A 14,980-nucleotide genomic window follows, 5' to 3' on the forward strand; every position below is an offset into this window, starting at 1 on the left:
TCACTCACAGATGTGCGTGGGGTCGATATGCGCATATCACAACACCACAAGTCTAGAGTTGGTTGACCAGGATGACCGCTGGCGAGCTGGTGAGAGAGAGGTTACCGGGCAACCCGACGACTCCAAAAAACTGTAGACTGAACAGTGGTGACTGCCGGTGAAAGGGTTCCAAAACAAAATAGCTCCTACAAACAAGTCAACAAACAAAACAATGGCGGTGGAGCGTCCGTCAAGCAATGCGTCTCTTCTCTTACGCCGCCCCAAAGCCAACTAACATCGCTCCAGTGCTACCTAAATCTTCACTGCCAACTGCCTTATCCGCGGTTATATAGGAACTGGTGCCACTGCCTTCGGTATTGTTCCACACGTGTTACACCTCCGCAATGTATTTATAAACGTAGAACCTCCTTATTTTTATTTACAAAATTAAAATTACTTATAGTTAACAAAAATAAATGAATAAACATAACCTTACAACTAACAAAATCAAAAGTCACTTGGAAAGTTGTCAAAACAAAATTAACCTAAATAGAAACCAAAAGATTTTGGGCTTTAACACTAATAATATCTTTTGTAACTGGGGGGAAGATTTAAAAGTTATCCAGGAAGAGAAACAAGTACATGTTAGGGACAAAAAATCATTGCAAATATATCATTTTACTGATGAAGTATCTAATATATATATATATATATATAGAGAGAGAGAGAGAGAGGTGAGACATCAATTTATAAATAGTATTGTACCTTTTTTCTATTTTTGTACCTTTCTTGATGCCACCAGGAGCATCTTACTACATTCATCACATATTATTGAATAATAATTTTCCAATATGGAAATTTTATATATATACACAGACACAGATATGAAACACCCCACACTCATTTCAATATCTTAAAAATTGAAGGAGTCATGTCATTTTAGAAAAATGTCATTACCATTTGTAGGCACTTCATAAAATGGAATCTTGAAGACATGATACATCATTTTTATAATTTTTTCTCTATTAAACTTCACCAAGCCTGTAGGTATAGTATTGGTTTCTGAAAAATTCAAACATTACTTTTTGAAATGATTTTTCCATAACTATGAAAAGAAAATTGATTGTATAAACTCAATTTTTTTATTTTCATGGAACGGCCTTTCAAGACCACGCGAATATTATTACTTTTTCGTTCTCACTTTCTCTCTTCTTCTCTCCCAGTATCTTCTTATCACTTCTGTGTGCCTTTGCTACCTCTCTTCTGACCACGCAGTACCCTTCTGTTTTTCTTTATTTGCCACAAGAACATTTATTTCTGTATTGTTCTCTTTCTAGGCAGTCCTTGTCTGTTATTTTCAATTTCTTTGTTTCCTCTCTCATTTGCTTCACATATCCTCCTACACTCTGTCAAAGAGTTTCTTGTTTAGCCTGCTTTGGTCCATTGTCGTCATGTGCTCGTAGAATCTCAGTCTTCTGATTCTTATTTCGGTTTCCAGGTCATTTATCTCCCTGTAGATTTTCTTAGCCTTCTTGTGTTTTCTTTGGGCCCATAGATTCTCCTCAGGATCCTTCTCTCTATTTTCAGTAATTTTTCCAGGCTAGGGAGACATGTTGTCTCCATTCTGTATAAAATTACTGGTTTTATGACGGTGTTATAATATCTTATTTTTGCATTAGATGATAGATTCTTCTTATTTTAAATATTGCCTGTTGCGAAGCTTTGCCTTTCCAACTTCATGATTTTATCCTTTATGCTCTCTTTCTCCAAACTGTTATTGCATACTATCTCTTCCAGATATTTAAATTTTTGTCACTCTTATCCATCCATATTTCGTCTCTATTACTTTTTTGCCATAGTTTGTTTCCATCATCATAAATTCTGTCTTTTCGTAGGGCTTGCTTTTTCCGCTATTTCTTTCAGGGTATTTATTTATCTGACTAATTGCCTCTTCCTCTGTTAAACTCAATTTTATTAATTAAACAACAAAAACATTTTCTCATATTTCAGTTGTGGCTTTGTAGGTTAACATTTTTTTTTGTAGTGCAGTTTTACAGACACATATTGGTGTGGTTCTAACATTTACAATAATATCAACATGCTCTGACATCCAACAAACGTTTTCTTGCATGCTAAGCTCGTGAATTATGGAAAATTAACAATGCTCAAGATAAATCCTTAAGGTGATGTATCACTCATCTTTATAAGATCTGCATTCATTTGCAGTTAATTGCTGATACATTTTATATCAACATGATGTCTTCATACACACCAAGTGAAATAGCTAATGTACTTAGTACTTATTATGATGTTCAGGCTGTATCAATGTAACACATGGTTGCAAATGTTACACTTAACTCTATCTATAAAGGGAGAAAAAGTTTTAGTAAAAAGGCAATGTAAAAATACATAAAAATGATTCCTTGAAATTATGTCTCTAAGATTCCAGTTTATAAAGTATCTGAAAAATAATAATGGCATTGAAAATACAAGATTCTAAAATAGAGTAAATTATTTAATTTTTAAAATATGGAAATGTATTTTGTGGGCTCTTTCCAAACAATTTCATGAATATAAATGAGAGTATTAAAAAGTTACTGTTATTTTAACAATCCATTAAAAAGGGGAACATTGGATTGTCAAAAATTAAGGGATATTGCACTATTGTGCACAGTCTACAAGGTGCTGTCAACTTTGCTGATGAAGTGGGTGGTAATGAAAGTGGAAAAGGTTTTAGATGAGTATTACAGTGAATTCTGTCCCAAAAAAGATACAATAGATCGCATCTTCTGCATGATAATCATGCATGAGAAATGCCATGAATGGAATATCAATCAATACCTTTTTATTGACTATAAACAAACCAATGACAATATAGAGAGAAATGAATTGTATGAAAAATTAAAAATTTCTAGGATATCCTCTGAAGCTTATTAGGCTTATTAAGATGAACTTGTATCACAGCAAAGGAGGGATGAAAATTTAACACTAGCTGTCAAAGGACATTGCCAAACATTAAAGTGTTAAACAAAACAACCCTATTTCTCTAATAATGAGATATATTTAGAGCTTCCCAAATAACAGTTTACTGAAAGATCCTGCTACCACTAGTCATGAATGGAAACAAGTCTTGGACACTGACCTTTTGTGAAAAAAGGTTAACAATAATCCTATAAAAAATTAAATAAAAAGGTTAAAGAAAAATCCTTCAAAAAATCTGTGGCCCTAATAAAGAAGGAAATATCTGATGGATAAAGACCAATAAAGAGCTAAGAAACTTATATGAAGCATAAGATATTTGATAGACCATAAAGAAGGACAGGATAAGATAAATGAGATATCCATAAATAATGGAATGTGAGGGACATCTAGGAGAAAGAAAAAGGAAAGGTAGGTCTAGGCTTCATTGGCTACATATTATGGAGATCGCTTTTTAGAGTCTGAAGAAGGGCAGTCGAGGAAAGATTTGAGGGAAGGAGGCAAAGATTATACAAGGACCATAACTGCATCAAATAAAGGTGATGAGTTCAATAAAAATAATAATTATGACATAATAATAAAGTATCAAGTATTTTTTCAACATAATTAGAGGGCTAAAATTTTGATAGAAAGTCTTTGAATAAACATTTTCTAAAATTATAAAGGGAAAATTTAAATACTTCCAAAGTAATTTACATACAAATTTAAATATCACTTAAAGTTTCTTTAGGTTTCAGAATGTTTGTTATACATTACTGAGATTAGTTTCCAGCTGTATGAAAAATCTCTTTGACTAAAATATGTTTTTACTTAATGATCCCAAGTTAAAATATATTTAATTATTATATATTCTGTTAATTTTTCAATTTTTAAAATATAATTTAAACATAAATTTTGGTAAAATAAGCAAAAATGTCTAATATCATCTAAATGTAAAAAAAATATTAGATAGTATCATTATTTTTTATGAAAGAGTTAATAAAAATTGTTATTCCTTTAAATGCATTGTTGATAATAACTAAAACAATGGCTGCAAATAACTATAAAAACAAGCAGTATTTGATCTGGAAAAATAGTAAAGTTTTAAAGCTATTTTGATAGTTATTGAATATCATACTATAATATGATACTTACTATGTAACACTTAAGAAAAATCATTAGTAAAGCCACAGGAATCATATATGGTTGGAAATAATAACATAATAATACAAAAACAACAAAAGCCACTGTACTTTGAATAGTGGAATCCCATTCAAAACAACTCCTGTAAATAAATAATATAATTGTAGTTATAAATTGTAAATATAATTTCTTAATAAAATAAAATTTTTAATCACTTGCATTAAATGATCTTATGATAAGGATGGATTGCATCATTTAATTTTAAAATTAAATTAAACTATTATAGAACATAAAAATTAATAGAAAAGAAGCCATAAATAAAAAAAAAAAAAAAAAAAAATACTTACTGAATAAATTTAGAAATATCTATAAATAGCATGATCATCACTTTTAGTCTCATGACATTTCTGACAAATACTTGACGCTTGAACTTTATTTCTTGTTGCATGTACTTTTCTTCTTTAGGATTTAATGTTCTAATACAAGCTCTTATCTGAAATGGATAATATTTTATATGTATCACACATATTTTATTTTCCTTTAAACATTATGGACTAATGTTTGTCATAAATACACTTACTGGGTTCCAGATTACTGAAAGTTCCAAGAGTATTTGAGGAAAATTTCCTTTAGCCCTACTGTACAGCTTTTTGTCTTTGAGAGCATACCAGCGTTTTTCATTGTTTCTTATTTTTAATAATGGAATAGCAACTTTCCCCAAAAATTCAACTTTATGGTCTCTATCCTCATCATAGACAGTAACTTCCAGGACTGAAGTCACATCTTTTACATTACTGTTAAAAAAGTAGCATAAATAAGTATTAAAAAATAGTTGTGTCTTGATTTGAATTTAAAATGTATTAATGAATAAAAAAATATAATGCATACTATGATAAGTAAGCAATAGATATTATATGAAATAAATTTATTGTGAAATTTGTTGGGGTGAATATTCCTACTTACAATGTAAATATTTTCTGCCATGAAGGGCAAAGAGTTTTGTATTCTGTTTGTGTTTGCAACCTTGAATTTACTAGTTCCAAAACACAAAATGGGTCAGATTTTCCTCCTAGATCAGCCGATGCCAGTCCTTTGGCTTTATAAACACGCACTGTCAGATGTCCAACATCTCGGAGATTATGGAAGGTTCTCATAAGTGACTAGAAAATCATGGTAGTTAGAACCGATTATTATATTATTTTTAAAGATATTATGAGAGATGCTGGCTAAAGTTAATGGTCATGTTTCTGAGTTGATATATCTTAACAATGAACATGTTCAAAAGATTATATTCCAAAAGAAGTTTTTATCAGTTATCTTAGATTTTATAATTGATAAACTCACTACTGGACTGATTAATTCATTTGTTCATGGTATTTTTTATCCATTATCTTGGAACATAAACATGTCCATAATTTAATTTTTATTAAAGTAATTAATAATGATTCTATTAATTTTAATGATCTTAATAATATTAAACTTAAAATTACCATAATTTTGTGTGATTCAAATATAAAATCAGAAATTTTGTTGACAGAAGAAATTTAAAAGATTAAAACACTTTGGAAGAGAAAAGATAAATTAGTCCTGAATATGATCATGGATGATCCTTATGATGAAGGAAAACATAAAAAGAACAGAACATAATTGTTTAATTATTTTTTCTACCAATTAAACCATCTAAAGAATACAAAACTAAAATAAAGCGTTATGTTTTACACTTTTCATTGTCTAACAAGTATATGTTACAACCACTAATGAAATTTACAAAAATTTTGTTTCCAAGTATAAAAAAATATTTTAAGAATTTTAAAAATTTTGCATTTGTATTGATTACTAACTTACATATCTCTCTTCTAAATTTTTTTGTTCCCTCGGATTTTCTTCATAGGTAGTTAGGTCAGATATTGTTTCTGAAGCAGTTGTGCCACTTATGGTAAGTAATAAGGAAATATGACCTGCACAATCATCCAACACCTGTTTTATTCTATGTGTCTTTTCTCTTTCCAATTCTGATAGATCGATAACGCATCTGAAATAAAAGAAATTGAGAAAATTAACAAATCTCAACAAAAAATACTTTATGAAGTAAAATATTGAATAATTTCTGAGAAAAAAAATGAATAAGGGAGCTATCTTATCACTGATGATTTATATTTAACAGTAAAATTAACTGTGACTGGTTCCAGACTGCTCAGTTCGGTGCATTACTAGTTCAATGCCCACTAGGATCATTTAATATTATAAAATTCTTAGTGGAAAATGAATCTTGGGGATCCCACTTGTGAAGACAATAAAGATCAATATCCCAATCTCTCCTCACTCTTCTCCAAGAATATCAGTACCAGTATTTTACAAAATTCTTTAAACCCGCACTGCAGTGACAAAGCCTTATTTAATATAAAATCTGTGGTCCATATCAGATAAAATTAAATGAAGTTCACTGGATCTCATTTTGACTGATGGGATGAGAAGCTAAGAAGTATAAGTGTCAATTTTGGGAATAAGATATTTTACAAAATTGAAAATTTTGTCACTTGCTGGAAAGAGTTTATTTGTTTGCATATTTTCCTAAAACAATTTAAAACATTTATTACATATGTATACTTTGACCAAATTCAAATGTTTTGGTAACATTGGAAAAATGAATTTTCTTCCATTCTGATATTGACAATATAGTATACATTGGCTTGATTTGAAAGCAATAAAAAGTCACTCAAATATATTTATGTAACTATAAATGCATTGTCTTATATTCCAAATTCAAATTAACTTATTAGAGTTTGATTTGGTAGATTTTAACATCCTTCCAAAAACTAAAACAACTTCCCATTTGTTATTTAAGGTATTTTATTTTGATAAAATGGTAATGGATCTATATAAAGTTAGAGATAATAGTAAGTAACTCTTGTCTCTAAGCTGCTTTAGTATTTTCATTGATCTAACCCCTTCACTCCTTCAAAATAATAAATTAAACAAATAAATAAAAAGTAAAATTGTTGGACAAACAATTAAAATTATTCCAGACCAATGACACTATATTTCCAGTAGTAACCTACTTAAGAAAAATATTGGAAAAAGAAAAAACAGGTACGGTATAGCAAGACTAAGAACATAAATAATACTAGGTACCCTATTACTGTTGGTATCTAATCTTTTTTAACCTCCCAACCTCAATATCTCTTCAAAAAACTGGCTTTGCAAAGTTGGACATACCATTGGAAAGCTAATGAAATGAAGCTAATAATTCGTATGGGTGAACACATTTTTATGTTTTAAATCTTTTAAAAAATCATATTTTGACAACATAGGTCTTGAGACAAGAAGGTACGATTGGAGGAACTGAACTACATTGTTGGTGAACTAACCTCCCCCTTTTTCAATTACTAATGTTTCCTCCTGTAACATGCAGTATAATATTGTAAGAATTAAGCGTGTTCTTATGTCATGTGTGGGTTCGATCTATTACTCCTAATTTTCCTACAAAGCATCTACATAAAAATACTGTAAACAAAGTTCACTTGACAATAATAGTGATGTTTCAAAATATGTTTATACAGATATGTTTTGAATAATGATAATTACAATATTTTAGAATAATTTAATTGTTTACAGGAATCGTTTACCTTCCAATAAACTCATCCTTCACTTTCCCCTTATTCCATACAGTGATTTCTATTTCGTGGGCTTGGTCATCATACAGATGAAGGTCGAATTGTTCCAGCCAACTAGGATTTAATGTTTTGTATGCAACTTTACTTTTATATTTTTCATTTCCAAGTCTGAAAAAAAAAAATAGAATAGGATAGAATAGAAATAGAACTTTATTCTGAGACTAGGTACCTCAGGTATAAAGGGAAAAAAAAAATCTGGCCAAAAAATAACTTATTAAATGCACTATATACAATAAAAATAAACAGATATATAACTTGAAAGAAATTCTTCTTGTAATAACAGTGAAATAAACAATAAAAGTTAAAAATCTACTATTATTTCTTAAGTAATATATATATATGTGTGTGTGTGTGTGTGTGTGTGTGTGTGTGTGTGTGTGTGTGTGTGTGTGTGTGTGTGTGTGTGTGTGTTTGTGTATATGTAAACATGTATACACACTATGTACACACTAAATATAATGTAATATACACATCAATATGTCCACTCATGAGTAAATATAAGATAAAACACTTGAGTATTAAAGTTATTATTATTTTCTAATCAATATTTTAAATTAAAAAAAACAAACATGAAAATTATGATTTTGTGTTTCTATTTGTGTGATTGTTAAATCTGGATCAAGTAGCCAATTAAGCATTTTATCACTTGATTAAATAAATTTTAAGAAAAATTACTTTTCAGAGAACTAAGAAATTTCTGATTCTGATCAATGTTCGGACTGATCCGATAAAATTATTCATACATTTTTAGACAGAAATGATTTATTTCATTTAGAGTGAATAATAAATTTTAAAATCAATACAAATAATATGAAAATGTATAACACGTACCTGAACCTTGCATATGGATCGCAGGAACTATCCAGATCTAATGGAGAAAGATTTTTTGCTTCTATCAAAACAATAGTAACAACAGAACTCCATATTTGGCTTTTTAATCTCTTATTTGCATCTGATATCTTCGAATTTTTTTGAAAATACTAAAAAGTAAATAAATAAAATAACATTAAAAATTAGCACTGAGGTGTTTCATATCAAATATATAAAATAGTCATTAACATTAAATGAATAATAGGCCATAGCAATATTATGTGTGGTTTCCGAGTAGAACCAACCCTGTAAATTACAAAACTTTTATATCAGATGTAATTATATAATATATAATTAATGAAACATTGGTAGATTTCTTTTGACATGTAATCGGTATTGTAACAGCGAGCCAGCACGGCGAGCCAGCACGTAGTACCGCTATATCCCACCAGGGGCCAGCACTACAAGCGCCTAAGAAGCGGTACAATAGTATATAAGTTGATTATAAAAATACGATCTGTTGTATAAAAATGTATATATGTTAATACGAATATGTAAGAATTTAATTATAAAATAAAAAGAGAGCGAGCAATAAAATTCTACGGAACTACCTCAGGGAGAGCTAAAAGAGTGAACTCTCAGTGATTACCGATCACATGAGGCCTTTAACTGTCGAGCCTTCTCCAGATACACAGATCACTCGATGCTTACACTCTACCTGAGATAGAGAGGTTTATTGCCGTTCCGTTCTCTTAAGAATTGTTTTTTTTGTTATGCTCATAGACTATGTCCTATCTCCTTTCCTTACTCCAGCAATCTTAGTCCGCCGGCTTCATCTCCGCAACTAAGATTGTAACCTATTTCCTATCAGTTTCACTGGCCCGCCGCTTCATCTCGGTAACCAGTAAGCTGGCTCCTATCATGACAGTTCTGGTCCGTCGGCTTCATCTCCGCAACTAGAACTGTTACTCTGCCTCATTTTCTCTCACCTAGACCTCCTCTACCTAGTCAGTGTCCAGGGCTCATCCCCTGGCACGGCCTTCCTTTCTTAACCATAATTGAATACGTCTTGTCGTGGGCCTTCTGTTAAGCGACATCAGGCTGGAGAAATCGCCTCAGACCAGACAACCCCGACAGTATTATTCCTAGTATATTTTATGTCTTTATCTTCACGTATTATTTGCTTAATAAATGATAGTGAAACCACAAAAAAAAAAAAAAAAAAGATGTAAGCTATTATCAGTATATCATTAGAATATTTCAAATCAAGACCTCAATGGTCTTAAATATCAATAAAAACTAATCATAAAACATTTCACCAATTGAGGCGAACATAAATGCAGATCAAAGATTGCAGATCAATAGTGTAGAAAAATACTGACAATATGGAGACAGTAAATAACTTTAAAACAGTTCAACATATCTTAGCAAGTTTAATGACCATAAAAGTATATATTTGCTAATTTTTTTCGGAGTTTAAATTTTTATATAATAAATAGTGTATTTTCTTCTAAGACATCGTTGACGGTTAGGGTACACCTAAAAACGTAGGAAACCTATCTACTACATTGGCCTTATTTGCTAAAAATTAGGAAGTATAATTAAATATAGAGACTTATAAAGACTTTCATTTACCTATATATGGAATATATAGTAAGGGTAAGCATTTTCATTTTAACACGATCGTACTAAATTTTGAATTCGATTTTTTGATGGAAATATTTTTGTAATGTATTTCGTTTGTAATTTTTTTTTTATTTTTAAAATTGTCATGTAAAATAGATTAGTATGTTGTATGATATTCAATAGCAACCCACTTGTGTTTGGCAACATTGCTGCTTGTTAATAAAGCATCTCTCTCTGCCAATTACAATTTAAAACCAACCTTCTACAAAGGCAGATACTGTAAGAATGGATTTGAATTGCAGTAATAGATAAATAACGTGTTTCTCTCTCTTATCACACTGCTTGCTTAGATTCATAGAGATTTTTTACTTTCATTTACCTATAAAGGGAATATATAGGAAGCAGCCTTATTAAAGAAAAGTATATTCTATAAAATGGCACTTTGGCCCGGCGATTTTATCAAAAAGTTGCAGCAACATAACAGCCATATACTCACTTTAAATTTATAGTTTCAGTTTATACAACATTTTTGAGTAAGGTAGTTCATACACAGACTATTTTGTGAGAATCGGTTATTTGAATTCAAGGGATCTTAAAACGTCTATTTCCATCAAAAAATCGAATTCGAAATTTTGAATATAAGGCCTATCTGGACATACTGAGTTGAGCTATGGGGCTCCACTAAACCAACGAATTCCTCCCGAATCCAATTCTTACAGTTCAAAATCCTTAATGCTCCTAATCACAAATCAAATCATCCATAAGGACCTCAATGTCCCATATGTTCCCGATTTAGCCAGAACCAGATACATATCCTTCCATGATAAACTTCCCAACCACTCAAACCAACTCGTTTCTAACCTGGCTGCTCCTTCATTACTTAATAATCCTCCTAGGCGTCTAAAAAGAAGATGGCCTCGAGATCTTCGCCTCTAAAGATGTTTTTGGAGTTCTATCAATGTGTAGATTCTCCACATGTTTATATCATATCATTATATCGCTTACAGCAAATTTACTTGATGTATATATATTTATACAGTTGTAAAGAGCAATAAATAAATTATTAAAAAAAAAAGGAAAAAAAAAGAAATTTTGCAAAATCGCAATACTTTCCTTTAATATATATTCCATACATAGGTAAATAAAAGTAAAAAATCTCTATGAATCTAAGCAAGCAGTGTGATAAAAGAGAGAGACAAGTTATTTATCTATTAGTGCAAAATGGATAAATAACGTGTTTATCTCTCTCTCTCACAAAGTAACATTAAATGTAATAATTTATTTTTAAAAATAGTAACTTCTAGCAGTACAGTGTAGGTCTAACTCGTAAAATAACGATTTCATTTTTGGACAACACAAGTGACCTGGGTCTATCTGGGTTTTTTGAGAAATGTTCCTAAATTCATTAAAATCTGACAAATTTGTCATGTATTGGGTTGTAAAATAAGTTCGTAGCGTTTTTTACTGGTGATTTCAATAAATACTTCAGATTCTTGTTAATATTTTTAATAAATTAAATATGACCCATTTTGATCTATTTACATGTTGCCATCTTTCAGGTAATTTTTTAATTCCGTCCGTTTGAACTTTTTTTTTTTTGGATTTTTGCGCAATGAACTCCTCTATGTGCGTTTTGCAGTCCTCGAGCGAATTAAAGTGTCAAGAAAATCTATTGGACAAGGTTTGATGAATAGGGTGGGTGGGGTATCACATACCAGCCAAACTCCAATAATTTCTGCCGGGTTTGCAAAGGCACGTGAGGACGGGCGTCATCGTGATGGAAAACTATGCCTTTGCGATTATGGGACACTTGCATGAGATATGGTAAGGGTTTCTCCAATATCCCGTGTCGTAGAGTGAGGGTTGTCTGTGATCAATGCTTGAATTTGGTCATCATCAACAATTAAAGGACGACCCAAGCGTCTTCCAAGTCAAAATTTCAGGTTCTGAACCGAGCAAACTTATGGACGGTGCTTTCCCCTAAGGCATCATGGCCATACATACTGCAAATTTGTTAACGGTCTGTGCAGCAGATTTTCCTTTTAGGAAATAAAAAATCATTAAAAGACGAAAATGATTTTTTTTCTCTTCTATTTTGAGCAAGCAAAATACCACTTAAAGATAAGGAACCTCGGTTGAAACTTATGCATAAAACACCTTAACTAATCCTTTTTTAGAACATGTAAATATTATAGACCAAGTAAACATGATTTTATAAACACAAAAAGGATTAAATTGAAATACTGAAAAACGCAAAAAACTTATTTTACAACCCGATAGTATCACATCTGACGTAACTAACTTCTATCATAGAAGTTTATACTGGTTTGGAAACATTGTCAGAGCGGCACTTGAAATGTTATATGACGTGGTTAATTTATGAGGCCTCACTTGAATAGGTAAGTAAAATAACCAACTTCAGGACAAGATTAAAATAGCTACTAACTGAACATGACATTCCTATTTTGTCTTTTGTAAAGTGTAAGTTAATTTAATTTCACGCCCACCTGATGTCAGGGAACAACGTTCATTTTCCTAATTGTAAGAAAGTTACTGAGAAGTTCAGTGACAACTTTGAGCCTGGATATGTTTAAAATAGAACTTCATAGACTCTCGTTTATAACGACATCCAAGAGACCAGGTAAATTCTGTCACTGCTGCCGATACTCATTATAACCAATCACTACACAAATCATGTAAAAGTGAAACAGGATTTAAAAAAAAAATCAAATTAATAAAAAACTCTAGTAAATTGCCTTATTTGGATGATGTAGAACTTTATTTTTTGTTAAATAATTAACATACGTAGTTTACCATTGCGATCTGTACTATGGCAAAAAAATCAGGCTTACACATCAAATTCATCTGGTTCTTGTGATCGCTCCTCAATTCGATTTCATCTTCGCAAGCATATTCAAAATGATAGTTGGTTCTTGATGCTAGTATATCATTCCAAATCTGATAGATCATTATAACAACATCAATGCTAATTTTAGTCTTCCGATTGCACATCCACTGTAAGTCTAGACGAAGTTTTAAAAGAAGCTGATTACTAAAATGACTCTAATCTTTTGTATTCCATGGTCCATCGACAGGGCAACGGACGATCTAATTTGCAGTAAAAATATAACCTTTATATATTTAGAATTTGGCAGTCGAGCGTGATTCTGAACAAATCATCTCCTTGCACAACCTTTGTTCTAGTAACATTACTTCCTTACAAAGTATTGCACCCTTCAAGGATTGTAGGGGGTACATATTTTGATTTATTTCTGGATTTTCTTTTTAGGAAGTCTGGTAAGTCAATTTCAATAAAAATTTTTTGAAGTTATAAAACTTCCAATTTGAATGTAATTTATTTTAAATTAACATATTGTTGCACAACGTTTCGGGATTATTGTCCCATATTCATGTACTTTAATAACCTCATAATCAGTCAAAAATTTTAATTTCATAAAGGAAATTTTGTCATATCTACATTCTTTGGAAAAAAAGTATTGCTTTACACTGTTTTCACTTTTTATGAACTGTTTAAAAATTTTTATTGAATTTTAATTTTTTTTTTTTTAAATAGGCAATTATCGGTCAGGCGAAATTTTATAAAATAAGCCTATAAAATTAAGGCTTAAGTTTACAAAATTGGTTAGCATTAATGATGTTGTTGCCACTTTTGGCTTTTCTACTCGTTGGTCAGAAGTTGCAGAAGGAGCTCTTGCAGCTTCAACGTCCTGCCTTTGAAATCTTCGAATCTAACCTCTAGATATTGACAACAAATATGTTTCAAAAAATCATCCTCTTTAGCGAGCAGTATTTGACCAAACAAATGAATAATGCAGCTTCTTTGGATTTTAAACCATTTCAGCGATAGTTCATTAATTTCTTTGAGGATGGATATACGACGGTATAATCCATACGTTGCTATATCCAAGGTCATAATAAACGATATTCAGCGTACTTAACACATATGTGAAGAGTGAATAATTAAGAATATTGGGGGATAAAGAGTGTTTAAAAGAAGAAAGAGAGAGGAAGTTTTACTAAAGAAGGTAAGTACGAAATTACAAAACGAGGTAATACGAACGTTTAAGGATTTTCAAAGTAAGGAGTTCAATAATAGGGATTAAACAAGTAGGTTTCGTATCTCGTATCTCGTATTCAAAATATGGATTGAAGAACACGATGACGGGATACCAAAATATTGGAAGGTTTTTGGTTTTGGAGAATGGGAGTAAAAGGCACCAAATTAGGTGATGCGATGTAGGTTAAGTAATTAAATCACTAGTTTCAATAGTAAAATAATAAAACGGATTGACATGATTTTTGTAACATTAATGAGTATGTTATTTGTTATTTTAATTCCGCCAATTAAAAAAAAAATATTTATAGCTTCTTAGTTCTACACTTCATCTGTCTGTGTTTAAGTGTTTCACTTAACCTTAATGACATGTATCATTTTCAAAATAGGATTACTATGCGATAGGATGTTGTATTATTTATGGTTTAGTGTAATCTCTTCAATTTTGATATTAGTACTAAATTTTCATGCTGATTATGAGTTAATTTTGGAAAAGTATCCTTAGAAACTAAATAATGAGACCTTCTATATCCACTAGTCAAAACTTTAGCTGCTCATGAGGTAATTAAAAAATTGCTAACTCCCGGCCTAATAATCTTAAGTTATACATGCATAAATTTAACACATTTTACATAATTTTTTTTTATAAGGTTTCTAGTGTCAAGCTGCTACATTCTAGGGCAATAGGTATTAGAGTTCTAAATAATCATTCATA

General features: G+C 30.7%; 1 protein-coding gene across 7 annotated transcripts in view; it reads right to left on the bottom strand.

Moving 5' to 3' along the window:
* Mctp (multiple C2 domain and transmembrane region protein) overlaps nt 1-14,980 on the bottom strand; it is a 371,452-nt gene that overhangs the window by 12,835 nt on the left and 343,637 nt on the right. For all 7 annotated transcript variants that reach the window (XM_067051105.1, XM_014425858.2, XM_014425857.2 and 4 more), the window contains 7 exons: nt 8,586-8,734; nt 7,707-7,862; nt 5,926-6,112; nt 5,044-5,240; nt 4,661-4,874; nt 4,428-4,573; nt 4,093-4,222 (listed from right to left, as the gene is read on the bottom strand). In XM_067051105.1, the coding sequence (XP_066907206.1) occupies nt 4,093-4,222; nt 4,428-4,573; nt 4,661-4,874; nt 5,044-5,240; nt 5,926-6,112; nt 7,707-7,862; nt 8,586-8,734 (1,179 nt within the window). The remainder of the gene's footprint in view (nt 1-4,092; nt 4,223-4,427; nt 4,574-4,660; nt 4,875-5,043; nt 5,241-5,925; nt 6,113-7,706; nt 7,863-8,585; nt 8,735-14,980) is intronic.

Source organism: Halyomorpha halys, unplaced genomic scaffold, assembly GCF_000696795.3.
Source record: "Halyomorpha halys isolate HHAL.00 unplaced genomic scaffold, Hhal_1.1 Scaffold539.1, whole genome shotgun sequence".
Lineage (NCBI taxonomy): Eukaryota > Metazoa > Arthropoda > Insecta > Hemiptera > Pentatomidae > Halyomorpha > Halyomorpha halys.